The sequence below is a fragment of the Myotis myotis genome, unplaced genomic scaffold, assembly GCF_014108235.1.
Source record: "Myotis myotis isolate mMyoMyo1 unplaced genomic scaffold, mMyoMyo1.p scaffold_m19_p_18, whole genome shotgun sequence".
In the NCBI taxonomy this organism is placed as follows: domain Eukaryota; kingdom Metazoa; phylum Chordata; class Mammalia; order Chiroptera; family Vespertilionidae; genus Myotis; species Myotis myotis.
This window is the reverse complement of record NW_023416322.1, coordinates 9535376-9560542: the sequence shown is the minus strand read 5'-3', so window position 1 is coordinate 9560542 and position 25167 is coordinate 9535376. Positions and strand designations below refer to the sequence as shown.

The 25167-nt window shown below is 45.2% G+C and overlaps 1 protein-coding gene across 18 annotated transcripts in view; it reads right to left on the bottom strand.

The window, feature by feature from the left end:
* SRGAP2 (SLIT-ROBO Rho GTPase activating protein 2) overlaps positions 1–25167 on the bottom strand; it is a 242246-nt gene that overhangs the window by 52444 nt on the left and 164635 nt on the right. For 15 of the 18 annotated variants that reach the window (XR_004973235.1, XR_004973236.1, XR_004973237.1 and 12 more), the window contains exons 5-8: positions 19484–19546; positions 11802–12017; positions 11084–11212; positions 3411–3635 (exon numbers count right to left, since the gene is read on the bottom strand). Coding sequence is in view for 15 of the 18 variants with exons in the window: in XM_036342889.1 (XP_036198782.1) it covers positions 3411–3635; positions 11084–11212; positions 11802–12017; positions 19484–19546 (633 nt within the window). In the remaining 3 variants the exon portion in view is untranslated. The remainder of the gene's footprint in view (positions 1–3410; positions 3636–11083; positions 11213–11801; positions 12018–19483; positions 19547–25167) is intronic. The other 3 variants (XM_036342892.1, XM_036342894.1, XM_036342898.1) reach the window with 1 other exon arrangement.

Genomic DNA, 25167 nt, shown 5'->3' with positions numbered 1-25167 from the left:
CAAGAGATACCAGGTCAGAAGGAGGACAGTACTTTCGGCGGTTCTGGAGTCCCATTCCTGCTAATAAAACTACACATATTCAAGCTGTAAGGCTCACAGTTTCTACGTTAAACCAAAATCCAAAGCCAAAGTGTGTGGATCTCTTCCAGGACCAAATAGAACAAAGGAAGAATGAGGAGTGGGACCCAGTTGGGAGGACTGGGCCTCCTTTGAGCCCATCTTCAGATGGGTGCTTGGCAGAGGCCGATCTACGCAGGGTCTGTGGCTCCATGGAAGCCAAGTTAGGGCAGAGAAGACCGCCTTGGGCAGCCCCAGCTGCAGACACACAATGCTTGGCACAGGGAGGATTTCCTGCTAGAGGTCCAAGTGGCCACCTCTCTGGCTCCCCCTTCACCCCCCTTTGTACACCAGAGTGAAAGCAGGAGAGAAGTGGGTCAGGAGGCTAACTTGCCGCTGTTGGCAGTCAGCATGTGTTTATAAATCTCTGCCAGGCATGAGAGCTCTGACTCAATTAGAGAAAGTGTAAAGCCAGGAACAAGTCCCCAGGCAATGGTAGAGGGCCCCAGAGGGCATGAAATCTGGTGGAAGCTGGCATTTTCAGAGACCTCAGGTCTTCACCAGAAGTGTGGGAGCGAAGTCCACCCTTCCCCCAAGGATCATCGCCAGCAAGCGATGTGTGAAGGAACGGTCAAGGCACTGTTTCCTGATGATGGCAGGGCTATGGCATGAGCGTGAGGTCACCCCCCGTCCTCAGGATGACATTAGGAACAGGCTGGCAGAGTGGGAGGAATGAGCCACGGGGAGGCAGCTCCTATCACCTTGCCACCATGTGTCTCTTAGCCTCTCATCTAGAGACACGTCTGGAAAGAACTGCCCTTTCTTCCCTAGCAATGAGTGGGCATATCCACATGCCCACAGACCATTCTCTTGCTTGAAAAGACAAAACCTCTCTTCAAATGAAGGGGACTGGGACTTGACCTTTTCCTTCATTGGTTTTTAAGCTCCCAACTAACTCGACCTCTTCCCCCAGCTGAGGGGCCGGCTGAGCCAGCTCTCAGATCTGAAGAGAGCTGACTTCACTCTGGCTCTCGTATAAGCAGACACAATGAAGAAAGCTCGGTGGCCAGCTTTCTGGCCAAGTTAGGGCCAAGAGTAAAACTCTGACTGCCTGATGTCACCGGTCAGGCATCCAGAGCCCCACCAACCCCCGGGGGCACCAAAAGTAGAGCCAAGCACCTCCTCCTCATACATCTGAGAGTTCTTGGCATCAACTCATGAGCGGAGAGCCCCAGAATACCAGTCAATGTGGGGCGCTGGCCAATTTCAGAGCTTCCAGTCAAAATGCCACCCGAAATTTGGCCCTAGTTCAGAGACTTCCAGGCAGCTCCCTCTTGTTGCCTCTATAGTCTACAGACAACCCACACTGATGGGGATAGACTGGCTGTAGGGACCAAGAAAGATCCGCCCTCTCCTCTTTCTATTTTCCACTCATATAAAGGCTAGACTGGAATGCGGAACCTTTGCAAGATCTAGCACTCGCCCTGGCCCTGCCTGACTCAGCCACTGACCAGCTACATCACATAAAGGAAAGGCCTAGGCAAAAGACTAAATTTTTAAAGTAACCCAGACCTAGTAGGGAGGAGTCAAGGAGAGAAAACCACCTCCACGCCTGTTCCTTTAAGAAGCAGCAGGGCTGCTGATGCATGCTTTGGCAGTGGTCCTCTACCGGGGTGCAAGGTAATGCATTCCAGCTGTGCTCTGGAGTATGGAAAGGAGGCTCTGACAGAGCTAGGAGGGGGCCCGAGCACCCAGCATTTGGATCCCCCCTTTATGGAGACAAGCTGTTTGGCTCAGAAGGACCAGTCAACACCCGAAAATGTATCGCACCACTCAGCTAGTCCCCAAGTCCCACTGATTCTTGGGAAGCAGTCTCAGAGGCAGCTGGAGAAGGGGCTTGGAAGGCAAGAAGCGAGGGCAGGTGAGGAATGGGGCTTCCTGGGGTTTGGTGACACTCCTTCCCCTGCTCTAATTGCACATGCTGCCATCTCACTTCCCCATCTGTTCAGACGCTGACATTTCTCAAGCCACAGCAATGGAAACAGACTGTAAATGGCTTGGTTTTCCAAAAAAGGAGAGAAAAGAAATCATCTCCACATTTCTGTCTTTAAGAATGAAATGTCCCACTCACTATAGTGGCCTATTGATGACAGCAGATCCTCTGGTTACACTGCAAACGTTGTCATTCTGGAGCAGGGCTTACTACAGAGGTCTGGATGCTAATTCTAATGGAAGCACCAATCCCTTGCTGGGAGGACACTGTGGTTTCTTGGTCACCTAGCACCCACCTCTGTCTGGTAACTTTGGCCTGACTGCCCTCCAGGGAACCTCGCACTCCACAACTCACGCCATGTACTTTGGATGGGGGCTCTCCTCAATAAGGGGATGGTGATGTGACCTGGGCAGAAGGCAAGCAGCTGACTGCAAATACCTAGTCACACTGAGTAACTCGGGATAGGTAAGTCACCCCATCAGAACCAAGAAGACACATGCCTGCTGGTTCCATCCTGAGCTCTTATTATGTAAGCCTATACATCCTCCTTTTTATTTGAGCAGTAGATTAAATGGTGGCTCTTACCCTCAGGGAAAAGGTTTACTCATTTGTGTGCACAACCACCAGAAGTGGAACCGAAAGATTTGCAGTAATGGAAGCCAAGAAGCTTCTCTTCCCTCTCACTTTAGTTTATTTAAGCCCTTCTTGTTTCAGTCGCTGAAGGTGAAAAGTCCAAATCAGGGCCCCCAGGTTCAGCCTCCCCTGCCTGGGCAACCAGCACAGGCCTTCTGGATGATACTGCAGCTCCTGTCCTCTCTGTACGTACCTATGCTTTTTTGTTCAATACTCAAGTAAAACGACATCTTTTATTGCAACCTTCTAACCCTAGGAGAGCAAGGTCCTTCAGAACTCTGCCAAATGACAAAAGGTCACATTATTCCTCTCTTAGCCTTCTCTCCCCACAAAGCCATTGGTATCTGGCCCATCTCAGCTCTCACTTCTTCCAACCTCACCACTTGGACTCCCCTCTCCCTCTTCCTTTCACCATCACCGAACTGTTAGCAGTTTTTAGAACACACCTGCTGCTTTTCACTCCTTTGATCCTTCTCATCCCTTTGGGTGCCCAATCCTCTGCATATTTCTAATTCTCTCTCAACTCCCCAGACTGTAAACTCCCAAGGGCTCTAATCCCCAACGTCCAGGGTCAAGTTTAGTGGACAGCAGGCACTCAGTAGCTGTTGCTGAATGAGGGGAGTGCCTCACTCACCTGACGGGAAGGCCAGGACTTACTCTCCCCAGAATAATGCGGCCTTAGTGTCGTGAATCTAGATTCAAGTAAGGGAGGGGAGGAGAGCCTCACCATGTCCCCCATGTGGGGCTGGAACTCAAACTTCATAGGTGGGCAGAAGACATTGTTGTACATCTCCATGAGGCGCTGCTTGTCACTGGTGGCATCCAGGTTTTCTACGGCATTCTCGATGGCATCCAGACCCTCGTGCTTCGACTGCTCCAGGTTCAACTCAGCCGAGAGGAAGGTGCGCAGCGCCCGGTTCAGGCTGGCGTGGTAGCCTAAGTCACAACACTGCTGTGGAGAGGAGAGCACATGAGCAAACCCTGGGCAGCCCCAGGGCGTGGCAGAAAGGGAGGGTGGCCTCTAGAGCAGATGTGACCATGTCAATGAAATGACTGCAGTGGGAAGAAGGTTGACATTCGGACTTCCAAGACCTGGGTGAGATGTCTCAGTTCCTGACTTCCATTTCAATGGTAAAATATACCTTAGAGGACTGTGAGGTGCTCAGAAGAAAGAGGAGTCATTCGGACAAAATAAAATTATCGAATCATGCACTGTCCAGTGCTACTCAGTGCTATTCAGTAAACATGAAAAGAGTTAAGAGTTAAAGGGAATCCTCTCCTATTTTCGGATTTCTCTGGGGACACCATTATAACAAAATTCAATAACAAAAATATAGCCTGCCAATCCCTGAGGGTTACTGTGGTTAAGTCAGTACATACCAACCAAGCCAGGCCATTTCCACACTCAGAACCCAGAAGTTAGAAGTGTTGCAAGAACAGTTAATTCCACAAACTCAGAACTCGAGGTGGGAGAAGGACTGGGGGCCTGGCTCTGTCAGTGATCACCCCCATCAACTCCCAACATTCTAGAATAGGCCTTAAGCTGCAGACTAAGATTTCAGCAATAATGCTCCTGCCCTATAGAAATAGCATTTACCAGGCCAAACGTTTCTAAATATAAGTCTTCATGTTAAAATAACTGGAATATAAAATACAATATAAAATAAAAGCAAAATTAAAAAGGCATGACTGAGACAACAGTATTAAAGAAGTACTGGATAGTAAGCCAGCAACCTTGGAAAAGCCACTCCTATCCCCGAACCTGTTTCCTCAACTGTAAAATGAACCGTTTGCCAGGTCAGTGGTTTTCAAGCTGTAGACCAGAGCTCTATGGTTCCGTGCCAGAACCTTCTCAGGCTGCCCTTGAGAAGCAGTAAAAGGGCAGCCCAACTAGTAGGACTTGGAGCCTCCTATCCCTGTTTCAACCAAACCAACTCTGCTCTTTTTTCTATTTAATAAATTGGCATTCTTTGTAAGGTCTGGTTTGAAGAAAGAACTCTTCTGCTAGAGAAAATGTCTGAAACTACTTGACAAAATACAAACCCTAAGGCCCTCTTCAGCAACGGCATTCTGTAACTCTATGACAATCTTCCCCATCCCTCCCAAGGGACCCAGAGATCCCAATAGCTCAGTCGTCCATTATCCCCTCTATTGCATAAGCAGCTTTGAGATCCCAAACCCAAGAAGACACATCAGAGGAGAATCGTGAACAGAGTAAGACCATTTGCCTGACTGTCATTGCATTCCATAAGCAGGCATCAAATCAACTCATTCCCAGCCTTGCCCCTTCATCCCCTTCATCACGATCACACTGGGAGCAGCCACTACTGGGGAAGAAAAGCATGTGGTCTGCCTCCTCCTCCCAGCATCTGACAAGAAGCTCAGCGACAGAGTGGCTGGGCTCTGGGTCCAGTGCCAACAGGCTCTGGCAGGTGCCTGGCTGCAGTGGAAGAACAGCAGTTACAGCTCAACTAGAGACGGAAAGACATTAAATTCAGTTGAGAGGGAAGAACAAATGGAAGCTAGACAAAAGCGGCTGATTGGGAGGCTGCACGTGCCAGAGCCCTTCCTCCTCTGGGAGACCTGCTGCTCTAGCCGGGCTGCCCTTCAGCCTGCAAGCCCTCCTGAGGTCTGTAAGTCTGATGAACAGAAGTGACGCTACCCACAGGGCTGAGCAAGGGTGTAGGCTGGGGGTGCGGGTGGGGGTGAAGATTTTTAGTGCAGAAGAGAATGTAGGGGGAGGCAGGGTGCCCTTCATAAACGCTTACATGGTTTTACTAACCTCCTTTTCTCTCCATTCTCACTACCTCTATCCTAATTCATACCCTTATCATTTTACACCAGGGCTACCTGCTTCCCTCTCCTGCTGAAGAGCCTAGAAAAGCTCTATTTCCCTGCCCCCCTAAATTAAAGACCACCTTCTCAGTTGGAAATGTTTAAAATGCCTCTGTTTCCTAAGTGAAGTTAAATAACTTGAGTAAGATCAATGGCTAAAACAAGTTGTAATCTCTTTAGTCTGACCATCTAACATCATCCCTCTCTAGCTGTTTCTTCAAACCCCTCTGCTCTAATACAATGACACACTCTCTGTTGAGGGTAACATATTGGAAAACCATAGACCCCAAATCAGTTGTATGACTATGAGCAAGCTACTTAACCTCTCTAAACCTCAATCAGGGAAAATAGCAGTCTCATAGGTTGTTGTGAGGCCAATAACAGGAGATATATATATATGTATATATCTCACCATGCAGACACTTAAACACCAGTCATCAATATCCTCAAATTCACCACATCTGCTCTTCAGCTCTTAGCATTTTCTCTTCTTGAAATGTTTCCCACTCCTCTCACCCATTGCAACTGGACCCAATTTCGAGATCCAAATGAAATTCCCAGCCTCTGGGAAACCAGACAGCCCTGCAACCCTGGCATGCATTGACCTTGGCCTCCACTCAGAACCACATTCATCAGCAGCCCTCATGTGACACAGAATACACTTCCTCACTCTGTGACTTGCCATTTCGTATCACCCCAACCAGAAGGCAAGCTTCAAAGAGGGCTTGGCCAGTGTCTTACTTCATTTTTTTAAAAAATATATTTTATTGATTTTTACAGAGAGGAAGGGAAAGGGATAGAGAGTTTGAAACATCGATGAGAGAGAAACATCGATCAGCTGCCTCCTGCACACCTCCCACTGGGGATGTGCCCGCAACCAAGGTACATGCCCTTGACCGGAATTGAACCCGGGACCCTTCAGTCTGTAGGCCGACGCTCTATCCACTGAGCCAAACCGGTCAGGGTGTCTTACTTCATTTTTAAATCCCCCACCATTAGGCCTTGCTCCTGGTAGGCATTTAATAAACATCAGTGGATTGATGGAAGCTAAGATGCCAAGCTCTCAGAAAATAACCCACTTAGGCTGCATACGAATCTAAGTCAAGTGGTAGATGTAGCCACTGAAGCCTTTTGTGTCGTTCACCCTGAGTGGCCCATGGAGGGCAGGGTGCTTGCTTGGGCCGGTCCACGGCCTCTATTATATAAGCGTTCTATAGCTTCTCTGTGCCAGTGAGTCGGGGGTCTGACTCATAACATACTCTTTGGCTCCTCTAACCTTCAGCTAACCGGGAAGATGCAAAATAGGTTTTCCAGAGCCTTGCTATCCGCAATCTGCAAGGGAACAGCTGGAAACAGGGGCATTAGCAAAGAAGCAATTTCTGCAAGGTGAGGTCATGAGATTTGAATACAGGGTGAAGCAAAAGTAGGTTTACAATTCTGAGTACACGAAACACAGTTCATGTATTATTATCCATACGAAAAACTGAAAATCTACTTTTGCCCCACCCTGTATTTCAGAAGTACTAGGGGAATCCAGTGAGTCGAGGCAGACATCATTTTGCTCACAATGGGGACAAAACATGCTTTCTATGGCTTCTGATGGGTTCTGTAGCCAAGATGGGCTCCCTTGGCCATTTCTGGGTTATATAAATGTTTGATGAAACTTTCCCAGGGGAAATCAATTTTTTATAAGAATTTAATGATAGCCCATCCAGATGTGTGATGACATGAGTTGACAGCTCATTAACCCTTTACCAGTTGAAACCTGAGACTGTAGAGAAGGCCTAGGAAAAAAAGTGGGTATAATAACATCCACTTCAAGCTCATACAGAAGAGAAAAATAACTGCCCTTCATAATCTTTCCTGTCCAGAAAGCTGGGTTCCCTCATGTCTGACTTGGGTGCACACGATGTCACAGATTCTCCACCGATGGACGCAGCATGCGCAACACCCCAGCTATGCGTGAGAACAATGCCCTGTTCTTCATTCATCCATCTGTTCCTGGGCGACAGAGCCACAGGAGTGCGGGGGAGGAGCATCACATTCCAACGAGCCTACAGTTCTTAGGCTCCATCAAGTCAGCTCAGAATAAATGTCCTTTTGGCCTAAAGTTGGGTTTTCCTGGTGTGTATCAGATGCCTCACATGGATTGCTGCAGTCTGAGTTTAAATTTTATACTATATTATAAAAAGCGGGCAAAGGCTAGTCCTTGTGCCAATGTACTGACATCAACAAAAAGAACTTTCTGCATCCTTACTATCGGCAGCACACACTGAGTTTCAACCCACTAGGAAGAAGGCATCACACAGATGGCACAGACTGGAATAAGACTCATCCCATGTCTTAAAGCAAGTTCTGGATATTGTCAAGATCAGAATGCCATCGTACCCAGACTCACCACTCACTCCTGTTGGGTCACTGCCAAAGCATCCTTTTGGCCATTTTTATTGCAAAGAGCAGCGAGAAAAAGGAAGTACTGACACATGCAATAACGTAGATGATGCTCAAAAACATCATGCTGGGCAAAAGAAGCCAGCTATAAAAAAGCATCTGCTCTATAATCCCATTGTGTGAAGTTCTAAAATAGGTCAAACTAATTCATGGTGAAAGAACTCAGAACAGTGGTGGCCTTGGGGAGGGGAATTGACTGGGAAAAGAAAAGAGGAACTTTCTAAGGTGATGGAAATATTCTATATCTTGACAGAGATGTGGGTTACAAGAGTGTATGAATTTATCTTGAACATGTAACACTTAAGTTCAGTTACTGTAGGTACATTATATCTCAAAACATTAAAAGGCACAAAAAGGAAAAAATCTTGGCTTAGGAAATCATCATCTTCTTCCTCCTTCTATTCCTTTCTTCATTCGACGAATAAACCATGCACTCAGCTAAGTATTAAGCTCTGCATGTATGTACTATGTGTGTATTAGGGTAAAGAGAAGACCCGTCTCCTGTCCTCACGAGCTTAGCGAGGAGACTAAGAGATCTTCCTCTGTTCTTAGCGCAGTGACTCTCAAACTTTTTTTGATCTCTAGCTCACAGTGAGAAATATATCTTACATCCTCTTTCTCTCCCTCCCTCTCTCTCTCTCTCTCTCTCTCTCTCTCTCACACTCACACACACACACACACACATTCATGGGTGTGCAAGCATGTATACTTATCTAACATAACAGTTTCCCCAAATAAAACGTAACTTTACTACTGCGACATACCTTGATATTTTCTTTCTTACTCTATTCCAGTCGGGTTTAATCATTTAAAAAAAAAAAAGTCAACCCATGAAAGTGATTGTCTGACTCCCTAATGGATGGTGACCTAAGGTCTGAAAAATACTGTCCTGGGGCCCTGTGCTTCCCTCTAGTGCGGCAGTGAGCCCACTGCACAGATACTGTCTGTCTGTATGTCTATGAATACCTCTAGGGCAAAACTATTTTATTCCCTTTTGTGTGCCTGCTGCTGAGCACACAGCCCCGTCTCAAATAACTATTTACCAAAACATTTATAAAACACAAAAATGTTATCAGCCTTTCTTAGAGAGTAATTAATCTGTCCCCACCTCAAGAAAAAACAAAACTAAACCAACATCAAACAAAATAAAACAAAAGCCAACTTTAGTACCTGTGTGGCCTGGAATGCTAGCAACCTGGACTAGCTCACAGTAACCCAGACCCATGCCCTAGCTGAGTACTGAGGAGGCTGGCAGGCTTCTTTTCCGTGGTGCTTCTGGTGGCATTCTGTGAAGACAGGCTCTTAATAGATATATTTAATGAGGAGCCTAAGGTACAAAATAGCTTACTCCTTAGACTGATGTTAAAACACCTACTAACATCTCATGGAGGGTCCATGGATTGCCAAGGTTGTGCCTGACAAAGCTGCCCTGGGGACAAAAGAAAAAGGACAGGCCAGGAGCAGAGGTGTGGTGGACTGGCAGTCTGACTGGCCAAGTGTGAGATAAGCAGCAGACAGTGAGCATAAGAAAGAAGTGATTCTCTTCCTCACGCTGAGAACAGGCTTCTCTCCCAGTGAGGAGCCGTTCCCCTGAGGAGGAGAAAGGATCCTGTTTAGGGCTCTGACCTCCACTGAAGGACAGTGTTCAGATTGGCATCAACAAGCAGGGAGAACAAAGAGGCACCTGAACAGCGACCAGGGCTCCACTTACCCAGGAAGACAAAGGCACCCAGGGCATTAAGGGGCTGAAACTTACTAAGTCAAAAACCCCTGGTTCAAGAGACAGGAATCTGTGTTTTAGAAAAGTTCCCCAAGCAACTCTGATGTGACTCCAGGTTTAAGTACCAAGACCTACTCTAATTCTTCAGTTGGCCAGAGTGGGGCGGGGAGTGGAGGGGGAGAGAAAGCATAGTTCCAAAATAGCCCCATAAAATCCAGCAAGTTAGGCAAATCTTAGACCAGAACCCCACATGATATTGTGAAGTGTGGTAGGTTTGTTTGTGGAGAAACCAAGGTAGGAAGGCAAGTATGAGAGGTCTGGCCAGGGGCTTGCAAGCCCAGCGGCTGCCCGCTGCCAGCAAGAGGCAAACCTCAGGCCTCAGAAAGGAGACTGAGTGACCAGGATCTGCCTGAAGCCCTGGAGAGTGGGTTGCTGATGCTAAGTCAGCTGGGTCCAGGCCCCGCCTTCTAATGACTGGAGGGAGAGGTGAGAAATGGTGTACGGTACACTTGAGCAGCTTCTGTTAGGACTGGTTCAGGAATTGGGCCAGGTTGGGCAGGTGGAAGGAATTGCAAGGCTCAACCACTACAAGGTTTGAGGGAAAGCAGCAGGAGAGCAAGGCTGACCCATACGGCCAAAGTCAAAAAACTTGATCCTGGTGCCTGCCCCATGCAAAACACATGTGCCTACTATCCAGCTTCTCTCAATGTCTTGGTGCCACATACCAAGAAGTACGAGCCAGGTGTCAGGGGCATCTGAATGCCTTCCTATCCAGGACCTTAATTCGCAGTGAACCTTTGGTAGGTAAACCTCTTAACCCCTACATTCCTTATCTACAAAATGAAGATAGGTTGATGCATGGGCGGTTCAGTGCTAGAATTCTCGCCTGCCAAACTGAAGATAGTAAAACTGATTCCAAAGGGTGATATGACAATCAAATGAGCTAAGACTGAGAAACATTAAGTTATAAACGTAAGGTATGGCATTCTAATGCTTTTGCTCTTGCCATTTCTACATGCAAGTAGCTGATTTAAGGGAGACAGAAGAGCATAGTGGTTAAGAGCATGGGTTAGTAATCAGACCTGGGTACACATTTTGCCTCTGCCACTTATTAGCCAAGTCTGGGTAAGTCATCTGAACGCCGTGGATTTAATCTGTAACAATGGAGAGAATAATGTCTTGCTCCAAGGATGCTGATAAGAACTGAAGGGGAGGTAGTGTAAAGTGCTTCACCTGGTACCTGGGGCATGGCAAGCCCCTGGTGGATCATGGCTACTTTCTTCATGATTGTTCTCAAAATCCCTGAGCTGCCTGAGCAATAGAACTGGGGACGCCTGACCAGATCTCCAAAACCAGGAAAGAGGCACCCTGGAGCCCCAGCTTTCAGCACTTACATCAATAAGGTCAGACAGGTCGTGGATGTAGTACTTGAAGACAGACGCATTGGTTGCCTCCAAAGCCAGTAAGTACTCATTCCGGGCTTTAATGGCCTTCAGCTTATTCTCCGTGTACTTGGCTTGGCGCTGAAAAGGGAACAAAAGTTCAATTTTACTTTTTTTAAAAAGAGGAGACTGTTCTCTAAAAGATGAAAGTACAGCACATTCAAGAACCACAATTGTGCTGCTACTCCCTATGCGCATCTTCCTTAAATTGGGTTCTAATTCTGTTTAATGAGATTCCAGGGCACAATGTAGATCAATCCGGGAAAGGTTAATGAGGCTCCCTACTTTAGATGCGTGTCCCACTTTGACTCTATCTGCAAATACCATTCTCCTTCCTTGCATGGCTACCTTGAAGGAGGTGTCACTACATCCACCCCTGAGCAGCTGACACCTGAAGCCAAACCTAGGTCTACAGTCCCCTTCCAGGCTTGGGAAAGGTGACTGCGGGTCTTGTTTATCTGTGACGGTGAAAAACCAGGCGCTCACATGCCCAGGTTCTTCCAGATGCCAGATTCCTTCTGGGAAGACATCAAGGACTCACTTTGGGTGATTAGGCACTAAAAGAACCTAGAGCTTCCTTGTTCTGCTCTGTGCCTGCTGGGAGATTCAGATTAGTCCTGACTTCCAGAATGCGCCTCCCCAGCCCCTACCACTGCCGGAGCACACGCACCTTCTCTTTCATCTTCTCAATCTTCTTCACTGAGCTCCTCCGGACGTGCTTCTCCTCAATGCGGATGTTGGACGAGGAGTCAGGGGAGCGTGGGGTCTGCCGGTCCTCCTGCTTCACCGATTTGCCGATCTGCTTTTCCTCCTGCTTCTCTGCCTCCTTTAGCTTGCTCTGAGCACTGATGCTGTCGGCATTGTACATGTGATATGTCTTCATGACCTGCAAGACACCCCCGCCCCCACCCCAGAGGTCAAACCAATAGGGTCAGTTCTCTGCCTTACAGACTAACAGGCCTAGCCAGACCTCTCCCTCGTGAAGCAACGTCTTCATGGCCCGAAGGGAAAAATTCTAAGTGTTTGGAGTGGATTTTAATATTATATATTAAAGACCACTCTAAAGGACAGGAAAGCAGGATTTGAACTGAGCCAACATACCTTATTATTAAAATGACTTCCTGTCTTCCACCATGTATTATTTATTTGTATTTATTATTTGTCATCATTACTCTTTTATATTGGCCAAGTAATTTCTATCCCTTAGTCATCTCACAATGCCAAGTAGATAGGAAACAACACCACCACTCAGACCCCAGAGCAAAGCCTGGGTAGAAACCCTGAAGAGGGTAGCACGGCCTAGGGAGTAACCTATACTTTTTGGACATTTCAGATATAAAATGGGGAAGAAAAAAAGGCTCCTAGCCTGGTATCCTGGAGATCTGTCTTGTCTGCTTTTTTTGGTTAATCCTCATCTGAGGATATTTTTTCCACTGATTTTTAGAGCGAGTAGAAGGGAGTGGGGGGAGGGGAGAGAAGCATTGATGTGAGAGAGATACATGGAGCTGTTACCTCCTGCCCGCTCCCCCCCCCCCCCCCAACTAAGGGCAGGATTGAACCTGCAATCCAGGTATGTGCCCTTTACTGGAATCAAACCTGCAACCCTTAGGTGTGGGGGCCAACGCTCTAACCACTGAGAGCACCGGCCAGGGCTGGTCTGCTTTATACACATCAAACACTCTCTCTCACAGGAATTAGAAAAGCAGCAGCAATAACAGTGGCAGCTATCATTTCCTGAGCACTTAGTATATTCCTGGCTTGGTGCCAAGTGCTACACGCACATTTTCTCATTTCATCCCTGCAGCAACCCTGTGACCTAGACAACAATCGGATGAAACCTGTACACCTGCACAATAAACCAGGTAAGAGCCTGAGAAGGAATAAAAACCACATCACGTGAAACTGGAGTTGCCAAAGGAAGGAAGTAGTATCAAAGGAGAGGGATACAATTTTCCCATTTTCCATCAAAGCAACTGTCTGGGAGTCCAATGCCTTTTTTCAACTGAGCGGCCAGGAAGCTGGGGACTTGTGTTTGTTTAATTTCTACCACTTAGTTCATGCTGCGTGTCAGGCGCTTTATGTGCATCACTTCATTTCATCCTCACAACAACCCTGGGAAAGACATGTCATTATTTCTACTTGTAAAGATGAGAAAACTGAGATGTAAAGAGATTAACTCTCACATCCAAGGTCACACAGCTAGTAAACTGCAGAATCAGGATTTAAAGCCAGGTTGTCAGGCCATTAAGACCACAGTCTTAGTCACCAGGCAGCAGTGTCGCCTCTGCGTGGGACCAGAGCTGACCTTATTGGAAGGAAAGGTTAAGTTTTATCAAGAGAGGCTTGAAAAGAGAAACTGGTTTCATTTATAGACTTGGGAAAGATCAGTGGCCTCACACGAAGACTAATTTGGTCCCCAGGGGGCATTTGGTACTGTCTGGAGACATTTTTTATTGTCACAACTTGGAGCTTGCTACTGGCATCGAGTAGGTAGAAGCCAGGGATGTTACTAAACACCCTACCTACAGGACAGCCCCCACAACAAAGAACTACTGGTCCAAATGCCCATGGTGCTGAGGTTGACAAATCCCGGGTTAGAGGGACTTTGTGGGTAAACTAATATCTTAAGATCAGCTGGTGATAGAGGAAGGAATAAAGAATATTGGGACACTTACAAAATCAAAGTGCATTGGAGTATAAATAATGTCTCATTTTGGATGCAGAATGTTTTAAATCAGCTTCACCTTATTTTGAACCTGACATCATTTCCCATAAGTATAAGACCTTCTCTGCATATTCTCTACACAGGAGAAAGGATATTTCATATCGAGAGCATTAAAAACCTTTCTAAGTAATTCAAATGGTCCACCAGGTTTCCAGATTGACTACGAAGTGAGAAAGAGGCATCTGGTCTCCGGGGTGAAGAAGGGAAGACAGGAGGCTCCTTTTTCTCTCTTTTCACCTGCATGTGACCAAGGGATTCAAAAGCCTGAGTGAATAGTCAAAAGTGAATGATTTCTAAGAAAGTGATATTCTGTTTCATGAAGATGCATAATAAATAATTAGGAAACACTATCAATAAACACAAGAGACAATAAAGAGCTCAAAGGAATAGTGCCAACAAGACAACATGTGAAGGAATAAAAATTAACAACTTATATTGCTCCTTCCCCCTAAAGAACGTAAAGAACTCTCCCAAAATAATAAAACACCATCTCATCTAAAAAACTATAAATTCCTAAGGGTAAGCACCATTCTTTTGTGTTTTCTTCTCTTCTCCAAAGTTGGGAAATATGTAGACAGTGGTAGTTTTATAATCAATGTGGTTGCCTAAATGACTTAATGACACTGAACCTCTCTTCTATGGAAAGAGGAGAGAAGTATCATTTCTTCCAACTCAAGGGAAAACTGAGGTTTCCAAAGGCTACCTCAGTATAAGTGATATCAAAAGAATTGGAGAGAGAGGACTTGGAGAAATATATAGATATAGATATGTAGTAAGGCAAATACAAACTAGGGAAAAAATTCAAGAAGTCTAAATCCTCAGTTCTGCAAAGGGAATTAACTTTACTTTGAAAAACACAATATTGAGTTTGTGTTTAGTTCTCCCTCTCCAAGCCACACTAAAATAATAGGAAAAAGTTATTATTATTATTTTTAGTATAAATTAAGGCATATTTATAAGAATAAAAGTGGAAAAAAAAAGAATAAAAGTGGAAGACAAAAAGCAGGAGACAAATAGTAACTGACCTATTGAACCCTAAATCAGAAGTAGAGAGAGCCAAGAAGCAACCAGACTTATATCACAAAAGCCGCAAGAGGAATTGCTGGCAGTGAGATGAAGGTGGAGCTAATAACAAGAGAAACGATTGAAGGCCTGAGAACAGTCAGACTCCCAGATTCCATCCCCCCCCCCCGCCCCGCCTTCCGTAGTGGAAGACGAGAGGTTTATATTCTTAGGAGTTAGCCCCAGCACCATGGACTCGGCCACCAGGGTCGCTGAAGATAGGAGTACTGAACTTAAACAGGAGTAGCAACTGAAAATTCTAAAAGGACTGCTGAGATGGCCCAGGCCTCTGTACAACTTGGCCCCCAAACAACTGGGAGATAGAAGAGCTCTGTCTGGAGAATCTGACCGTCCAAGATCAAAGACCTAGAAAGACTGGTCTTTCCCCAAACACAGTCCAGTCAGATCATCCTACAGTAAAAGCCAGGTTGACATAGAACTTCAACCAGCTTTTCACTGCCTCACTTTAAAATATAAGCAGGCAGCCCTGGCCGGTTGGCTCAGTTGGTTAGAGTGTCGTCCCATATGCTAAGGTTGTGGGTTAGATCCCCAGTGAGGGCATACAAGAATCAACCAATGAATGCATACATAAGTGGAACAACCAACTGTTCTCTCTCTTTCTCTCTCACCCTTCCTCGCTCTCTAAAATCAATAAATAAAAAGTAAAATATAAGCAGGCAACTAAAGATTATCAGACATTTAATGAAAATATCTAATATGAAAGACCAGAACAACCAATGTAGAGGAAACAAAGCATACAGGAAAAAAAACTTCAAAAACAAATCTTCAATAATATCCCTAGAGAGATCAATGAGAAATGAAAAAATATTGCACCATGAACAAGAACAAGATGCAACAAAAAGGGAACAATAAAAGAGCTCTTGGCAATTAAGATTCAATTTAAGAATCTCTCCAGGGAGCCTGACTTCATGTCCCACCTCTGTGCAGGCATGTATTTCACTTCCTACTCTATTTTTCTGTCTCTTCTATTAAAACTAAGTGCCTTGAGTTCAGGGGCATCTCTTATATGTCTTTATATCCCTAGTGCCTAATGTTGGAGACACAAGCAAGCAGAGTTGGGGGCTATCAGTTGACATTGTTTCAAGGGAGCAGGTGCTAAATACCAGCCCTGGCTCCCTCGCAGACCAGCTGCTGCACCAAATCAACGGGATTATAAGCAGAGGAGGACTTAGAAGCATCAACCTCTGGGGACCAATGGCCCCCATGTCCCAACACCTCTTCTTTCTTTCTCGATTCTAGGGCTTCCTTGACTCTTCCCACTCAGCCTATCCATTGGCTTTAGTGCCCCCACGTACACTCCTTCCTGGGGGGAGCTTGCCTGGCCTTTCCAGATACAGCCTGAGTAAACTGAGGCAGAGAATTCCAGAGTTCTTTGGGATGGGAAGCAGCGTGCTCCGACTTCAAAGGCATTCCTAGATCATCACTCAGAAAATGAAAACCACTTATGTATGCCATGGCCTACAAACTAGCCAGCTTGTTCATTATGGGGGTGGGAGGGGGGGAAGTGCATGCAGGAGAATGCTCACTGGGATTGCTCTCTGAGTAGCAGCTGTGGGAAGCAGCTCCTGGCACAGAAGCCAAGTCAGGGAAATCAAGGCCCTTCAGGCAGGAAAGAGGAAGGTGTAGAGGGGCAGCTGGCCACTTACGGAGTCCCGGCCTCTCCACCAAAGGCATCTTTATTTGGGAACACCTGGGCCCTTCCTCTTGGATCATCAAGGTTCAAAAGTACTTAAATTATCAACCTTTGGGTAACAGTCTCCCAAAAAGAAGTACTTATGGCCGTAAGAGGAAGATGCAAGGTAAGAAAAGCACTAAATATAATGGGTTCCTTATAACCCTGATTTCCTTTATCCCATGCCTAGTGACTTCTGCTGCCTACAGGTTCACTGAAACAAGAGATCCTTCCATGCCTTCCCAAAGAGCAGATAGGGGGAAAGCTCTTTATAAGAAGCCCTCCCTTGTTCCCTTCTTAACAAGAGAGAGAGAGAGAGAGAGAGAGAGAATAGTCAACAAGTAGCTTCCCAAATCCAGCATACATACAGTGGTCTCAGGTTACTATTTGATGAAACACTGTCCATGTAGGTGACCAATGGGCCTGGTTTACCCTGGAATTCCCAGGGTTCAGTCTCATGTCCCAGGAAGCCCTTCAGTCCTAGGCAAATAGGGATAGTTGCCACCCTAATGCCATGGTGCTTTATTCACATCAGTCCTATGCTTATCTCGCCCTCAAGAAACAACATGATTCCATCCTCTGAACTTTCTAATTGCCTATGGCATCTGCAAACTCATCTGATCCTTCACTATAGTATTCAAGTACATGGCATGTGGAGACCTGGGTCACAGAGCATCCCCCAAGACCATAGAGCTAGTGGTAGACTGGGTAGCATCTGGATTGCCTAATTCACTAGACCAGGGTGTTTCAATCTTGGTATTACTGATATTTTAGGGCAGATAATTCTTTGTTGTGGGAGGCTGTCCTGTGCTTTATAGGATTTTAGTCACATCTAATCTCTAGCACCCCTCCATCCCAGTGTGACAACCAAAAGTGTCTGCTGGTATTGTCAAATGTCACCCTCCTTGAGAATCACTGCCTTCTCTGGAACTTTCCAGTGTCCTCTCTTTTCTCTCTTCCTATTGCCTACTACAAAAATATAAAATTTTATTTTGGCCCCTGACAGATTATGAGTGTATATCAATTCACCTGATGGCAGAGGACACCACGCTTAGCCAGTTCTGTTTACATACCAGTGGGAAGATGTTATGCTCTATGTTGTCTGTGGCCATCCAGTGGCCAGTGCAGCCCTGGCCAGCGTGAAGTGCCCGAGACTGCAGTTCTCTGAAGCTGCCAGCTTGGCCACCTCAGACGAGAACAGCAAGGGTCAGGGTTTCCTTCTTCACCCCAATACAAAGTATACCCTGTGACTTATTATTTTTTAAAAATCTTAGCATATTAGATCTAGGGCCCTGAGTAACACTAACAGATCCCCAGACACTATTCTTTCTCTGTTGCACCTCAAAGGTGGCACGCTGGATTTGACTTAGCCTAGGGTTTGCTAGTGATCCAACCTACTCCTCCCCAGAAACAGTGAGTTGCAGAGGCCTGAGATGATTATAGGAAAAGAGAAGGATTCATATAATGATTACATGTGTCATTTTCTATCTTAGTGAATTCTTCGCAGGAGAGAGGAGTAATAATAGCTCTCCTTGGTGCCTAGAAGATGCTCTAAAAATAAAGAGCAGAAGTAAAGCATTATAAAGACAAGGGGGTTCAGGAAACTCATCCAGTCTGAAAATGGTCCAAGTCAACACACTTCTATTTCTAACAAGCCTTAACTTCACTTGAGAGAAATGAAAACCTTGGAGCTAAACCAAAGGGTGCTCTCTATCTACTTGGCTTCAGAGCCAAAGAGTCAGAGCAGAAATTCCAAACACACTGAGCGTCACTGGAGGCAAGTCTGATGACTCCCCTGTTTACTTGCTTAAGCGTTGCCATGACAATATGGCCACACCTAGACTTTGGGATCAAGAATATGGAATTCTCTGATCCCAAATGCCTGTGATCCACGTCACCATGACTGTCTTCCCGTGAACTTAGAAAAGAAAGGAAGGAAAAGAGAGAGAGAGAGAGAGAGAGAGAGAGAGAGAGAGAGAGAGAGAGAGAGAGAGAAATAGTGAATAAGCAAGTAAATACAGAAAGTCAGTTTCACCTCCAAAACAGGATGGGGTAACCCTGGAGAATGACACCAAGGCCTGGCACAGCTCAGCTAGAGGAGAGGCCCTGGAAGGCCTTAGCTACACAATTGAAATATTCCCTGTACGGCATCAGGAATTTCTTTGGTGTGCATGTGTGTTTTCATTATAATTAATGAAACATGGCTGGGGAAAAACAACCACCACCACCTCCCAGTGCATGAAGAAACACGCATCAGCCACAGGCATCACGTGTCTGAAGCGCCAGTCACTTCAGGACAGAATGTGCTTTTTCCTCCAATCCCGAAGCCTGCCTCTTTACTGAGGTTTGGCCTTTATACAACCCCAGAGAGTCAATGCAAGGCTCTCTCTGCCTGAACTGGTCTCTCATATTATGGGCATTTAGGACTATGCTTCCCTCTAGAGCACTCACTCTAGTCTCAAACAGGTAGATCAATCCAAGAACTGATGCAAACCCTTGAACCACAAATCCTTTCCAACAAGCACATATTACTGGTGCCAAGCAGGCTGTGTTGCTTTGCCTTTAGGTGTGGGGTCTCTGGTTTGCTGCAAATGGGGTCAGTTGTGCTGGTGATCTAAGCCTTGGCTGTTCTCTAGTGATTATCCCCCAAATAAAGCCAGAGTTAGCTGGCACAGGTGATAAAAAGTGTTTCTGGCTCATTCAGGTTTGAAAATAAGAGTGTGAAAAAAGAGATGGGTGGAGGCACCCCCAATGGGGACCGTGCACTGTCTTCAACTTCAGCTCAGTTCTGTTGCTGATGCAACTATGGCCACAGCTGCCAAATGCTGCTCCCCTCTGCTTGTTAAAGAGCCAAGCAACCCGTCTGATTTACCGAGTAGAGCTCATTCAGGACCTTCATCAAATCATCTTGGAGCTGCTGGCCGACTTCTTTACTCTGCAAGAAAAGAGGAATGAAGGTCAATTGGGAAACAGAAGGAAGAAGGAGGGGGCAACAAAGGCAAGAGCAGCAATGGCTCTACAAATAACGCAGACTCAATTAAGGCCCATTATTTAATCCAGTAAATCAGATAACCACTCCGATCAGACCCAATTATGGTCAGATTATTCAAAGAGTTTTAATAAAATGAAACGTGCCCCTTCTATAGCTTAGCAAAGGCAATCGAGTGAAAGGAAAATGGGTTGTAGCCTTTGGTTTTTCAATTGGTCCCCAAAGAACAGGTCTGAAAGCCACATTCTACCTAGCAACTGTTGTTAAGTGGAACAAATTTTCTCGGAGACATGTAGCCAAGCATTCCTGAGAATTGTGGAGGAAAGTAAGATGTAAAATAGGATGAGATGGGAAGAAGTATATAAACATCCAGGGACTTCAAAGTACCCAACTAAACAGAATCTTTCAAAGAGGAAGGAGTTAGGTCTCTTTATTTTATTTTGGAGTTAGACCTCTTACTTGCTCTTTCTCTATCTTAAACTTCCAGGGCAGTGGTACCTCAATAAAGACTGATTGTGAGATTGGCTGAACTGTTACTTGATTCTGATAATATATGTTAAGGGGTTGCCAACTGGTTAATCCCAAGCAGTGGTGGCTCTCAGGTTCTTTGCTGCTGCCACCCAGAACTGGCATCTAACTACACAGAGAGAATAGGAGAAATAGAGAAGAATGAGGAAGCAGAAAGGAAGAGCCACGCCTTCTATACTGAGTGTTTTATGCCAAGCCCAAGAGAGCAGGGGCTAAAACTGATTGGCATCACTGGGTCACTGAGAAGGGGAGCAATTGTTTTATCTTCTACCAGCTCCTTCTAGTTCTTTTCTATTAAAAATCAGATACCAACAATGCCCTTCTACCAGAAGGAATAACACACCTGGGCACAGCTCAGCTACCAGACAAATAAAGAAAGAGGTTTTGCATGTCAGACACATAATCACTTAAGATTTTGTCTTTTTTCAAGATGAATGACTTTAAGAATATTTTTTTGACTACAAAAGGAATATATGTTTATTGAAATACATAAAACAGTAGAAAACCTCAAAAAAGAAAAAGTAACTCTTAATTTCCACTACTAAGAAATCATCACTTTAGACTTTGTTACATATTTTTCTGATCTTCTATAATTTTTGTGAGAACAGGATTACATTATACACACTGTAATTTATACACTTAAACATGTTGTGAACATTTCCTTACATATTATTGTTATCCTATAATATTACAATAGACCATATTGATGTAGCTCCTAATGTTGGGCATTTACATTGTTTATAAATTTTTATGATAAAACATGCTGCATTAAATTACTTTGTACACAATCTATGCACACACCTTTCATTATTTTCTCCTAGAAGTAGTACTGCTGAGTCAAGGACTATTTACTTATTTATACCATTAAATTGCCCTTGAAAAAAACTGTACCAATTTAAAATACCACTAGAAACATAAGAATGCTATTTGACTTTTTTGTCTTGACAATTTGATATGGTATCCTGCTGTAATTTGTAGTCCTTTGATTCTAGGAAGCCTGAATTTTAAAAAAAAGTTTATCAGTCATTTTCATTTTTTTATACTTTGCCATTTTTCTATTATGGAGTTAATTATGGAATATAACACGAGTGACCTTAGTCGTGGGTTGACATGAATTTTTAGACCTGGGAGTGTGGAAAAGGGCGGAAGGAGCCCTGACTTAGCAATCACAAGAGCCTCACATTCCCAGATCCTCCGCCATCAAGGAGAGAACTGGATGACTCAGTTAATCTCTCTAGGCCAGTGATGGCGAACTCATTTTTTTGGTTGATTTTTCTTTGTTAAATGGCATTTAAATATATAAAATAAATATCAAAAATATAAATCTTTGTTTTACTATGGGTTGCAAATATAAAAAAATTTCTATGTGTGACACGGCACCAGAGTTAAGTTAGGGTTTTTCAAAATGCTGACACGCCGAGCTCAAAAGGTTCGCCATCACTGCTCTAGGCCCATGTTTTCATTTCCATAAAATGAAAGTCTTTGGCTTAAAAATTCTTAAGGTCTTTTCCAACCTCTGCCATTCTATGATTCTTTATGATCTTTTGTCTGGCTTCTTGAGTCTGTGTTAGAGTCAAACACCACCACTTCAGGGTATGGCTGGTTGGCTTCACTCCATAGAGTGGAAGATAATCAGAGAGTTCTCAGGGATCAAGATGCTCAATAAAATGGATGGCTTCAAAGGTTATCTCGCCAGCCTTAAATTTACATTCCCAGTGCCTCTCATCCATGCCCTCAACCACTGGAAGACGCCACAAGAGAGAAAGCCTTTCATCTCACATACCAGCCTCTCCTTCCCATGTGAGGCCGGCCGAGCTCCACTGAAGAGCAGAGGTCCCAGGAGGTGAAGTGAGGCGAAATGACTCACCAACCAGCCCAGAGTCAGCAACAAGGCCAGGAAGTGACCATGATTATCACTTCCAAGTGCCCTGCCCTCCCACCCCCGGACCAACTCCCCCAGCCAGCCTCCCACCCTCCCTTACCATCTCCTTATATTTAAATGGCAGAGGTTACAGGAGAAAGCTCCCAGTCCTCTACCTTCTTCCTCACCCATCACTTAAATAACTTAGCGCCCAGAGAAGGAGGGCGGGGTGGGGAGAAAAAAACATAACCAATAAAACAGCAATTAAGCCCAGGCAGATGTTTCCTTTCATGTACTACCAGTTGGAAAAGGACCGACTCAACTATTATCCCTGTTTATTTGAACAGTCTGCTGAAGCGATGCGGACTTCAGGCTTCCCTCTGGCTGAGGGCTGGGGGGACATATGTGTCGCTAGCCCAGTTCAAGTGTCAGATAAAGCCGCCAGCAAGCCGCCAGCAATCCCCTAGCAATCGGGAGCAATTTTGACCCATAGAGAAAGGCAGGAAATAGCCAGAGCCTCTCCTTTCACAGATGAAAAAGGCTGCCAGTTCTCTATGTCAGAAACCTTAACTGTGTGCCTTTGGTGGCAAGCATGGCCCCAGCGCCCCTGGGAGGGCTTCCGTGCTGGCTGCTCTGGAGGGGTTGTCAGAGTTGGAGCGCTACAAGGGGGCCCCACCCAAAAACAAGGGCGACATCTATTCCTGGGAGCAACAAAACCTGATGAGGCCGAGTGCATGACAATGAAGACTGTAGAGCCTTTCCGTTCTCTATTCAAAAATCAAGGGGTTTGTAGGCAGGAAAGAAAGAGAATTTACAGAGCAGTCTTTGTGTGCTATCACACAGCCCGCATCTCTTCTTCAAAGTTTCTTGGAAGAGAATGAGTCATCTAAACATTGCAGGAAACCAACTAGAAGTCAAGGGAAAAAATTACTTTGGGCGAAGTTTTTCTCTTAAATGTTTGCATAGTAATCTTTGCTTCAAAAAAAAAAAAAAAAAAGATGCCTAAATTTAGAAAAGAGGCGTGACACAATGGACAGAGCTGGCCCTATGGGACAGGAAGTACAATGGTGTGCTCCGGCGGAGATCTTTTACTTTGAAACTCACCACAAACATTTGGGCCAGCGAAAGCTTCAGGGCCCCCACTCTGCCTACTTCTGGGTGGGGCTGATCGGAAGCCGGTGAGGTTGCGACAGCTCCTGCCAGCTGTGTGCTTACAAAATGGGTAGGGAATCCTCCTTTTCCAGCAGATAACAGCATTGGACAACAGAACCGAAACACACAGCCTCATTTCCGCAAGGCCAACGTGCCAAAGCCTCTCACTCACCAAAAGGAGCAGAAATGGAAGGAGGCATGAGGCTGGTCACTCATCTTTGGGTCAATACATTTCCTGAGCTTGGCTGGGTTTGTCTATTAGCATTTCCCAAAGAACACTGATTATGAAAAGGTTTTAAAACCAGTCCTTATCAGGGAGATACTACAGAGCTGTGTCATTGGGCAGGCACAACATTACTCCCTATTTGTATGAAAGGCAGAAAAGAGGAAGGCATGTCTCGGCCATGTGGTGAGAGCTACTTTCAGCCACCCCAAGGCTGAGTCTGTCAGCAGGTAGAAACAGTAGGCTCATTTACTTCTCTGTCGATTAGCCTGTGCCAGCAGTTTTCCAAAAAAGAGTTTTCAAGGGCACAGATCTCCTTCCATCAGTGCTAGCACCCCCTCCCCAACCCAAAGATACTTCTGAGACCAACTGTTTATAAAAACAAGTTGGAAATTGAATTTGTGTGTATGGATTTCAGAGGAAAGAGAGAGGAGCCCGACACGGACCCCTGGCAGCAGAAGCACCTCCAGATGCACAGTGACTACTTCAGGGGCACTCACCTCTTCAAAGAGGCCACGTTTCCTGAGCTGGAGGTTTGCCGGAAATGCTTATGGTGGGGAGGACAAGGCTGAAAGGAGAGGCTGCTTGGCACCAGGGCCAGTGCTAGGTGATGGTGGGCACGGTGTCTGGCCTCTCCCCAGCTTGTCAAAAGAGGTGGTGCAGAGTGAGGCTGTGAGGATAAGTCAGAGCCCAGGAAGGATTCCAGATCTCCCCTGGGCCACACCACCTGTGCATATGCAGAGGCCTCTATGCAGCCGTCACTCACTGATTAAGCTGCCACATGATGGCTCTCAGGAACCATGCTCCAGTCATGACCTTATACTCAGGGCTGCCCAAAGTAGCATCAAATACAAATCTACTGAATGGCAATTTTTTTTTGTAGAGAGGTAAGCAGGGAGTTGCCACAAAAGAGATGCCTGAAGTGTTTTTACTCTCTGATAATAAAGCAGAAAAGGATTTCAAAAAATTCATTTTTAAAACTGTTATCCAGTAAAAGTATTTACAACAGTACTTATTATGGGCACTGCATTCTGACATTTCTTATTCTTTTCTACTTTTTTGTTAGTCATAACTCAACAAGTTCACTTCACAATTCATTAGTGAGTCATTATGCACATGTATAAAAGGACTGGGTATACTATACTTGTGGAATTAATTTTTTAAAAATGGGTTAAGGTCTAGAGCCCACCAAAAAAGACAGGTGCTAAATCACATGCCCTCTCAAGGCGGCTGATCAAATGTTTTGAAGCAGGTTCAATTCTTAGATCGTGGCAAGGGGAAAATGCTGGATTTTAAGGAGAGCAATGAACAGTTTGTTGGCAAATATTTATAGGACATCTATTATGTGTCAAGCACTTGTGGTTTGGGAATGTAGCTGGATACAAAACAGACAGCTTAAAAGTCCACAATCTACTGAGAAAAGTGGGCTTTAATCTGATGTCTGAGCCTATCAGAACACAGCTCTTCCAATCTCAGTCATTACTAGAAATGGAATTTCTTAAGTTAGTTTTCTAGTTCAAAAATCAATTTTTTTCTATCTCAGCCAAGAGGTTTCCACACTTTAACCTGACTCCAGATGTTGAATCTAGCTTGCCAGAAACAAAATGTGATTTAAAAACATCTATTACATGGCAAATCTTTTTGAATTTGCCTTTTCAAGTTACTAATAGATATTTCATGTTATAATGATACTGTTTCAGTATAAAAACAGTCACATTCCATTTTTAAAGAATGCCTAGAGCTTGTCAGCACCATAAAGGCTAATCTCACCTGTAGCTCCTTTACTCAGAAGTGAACGGGTGT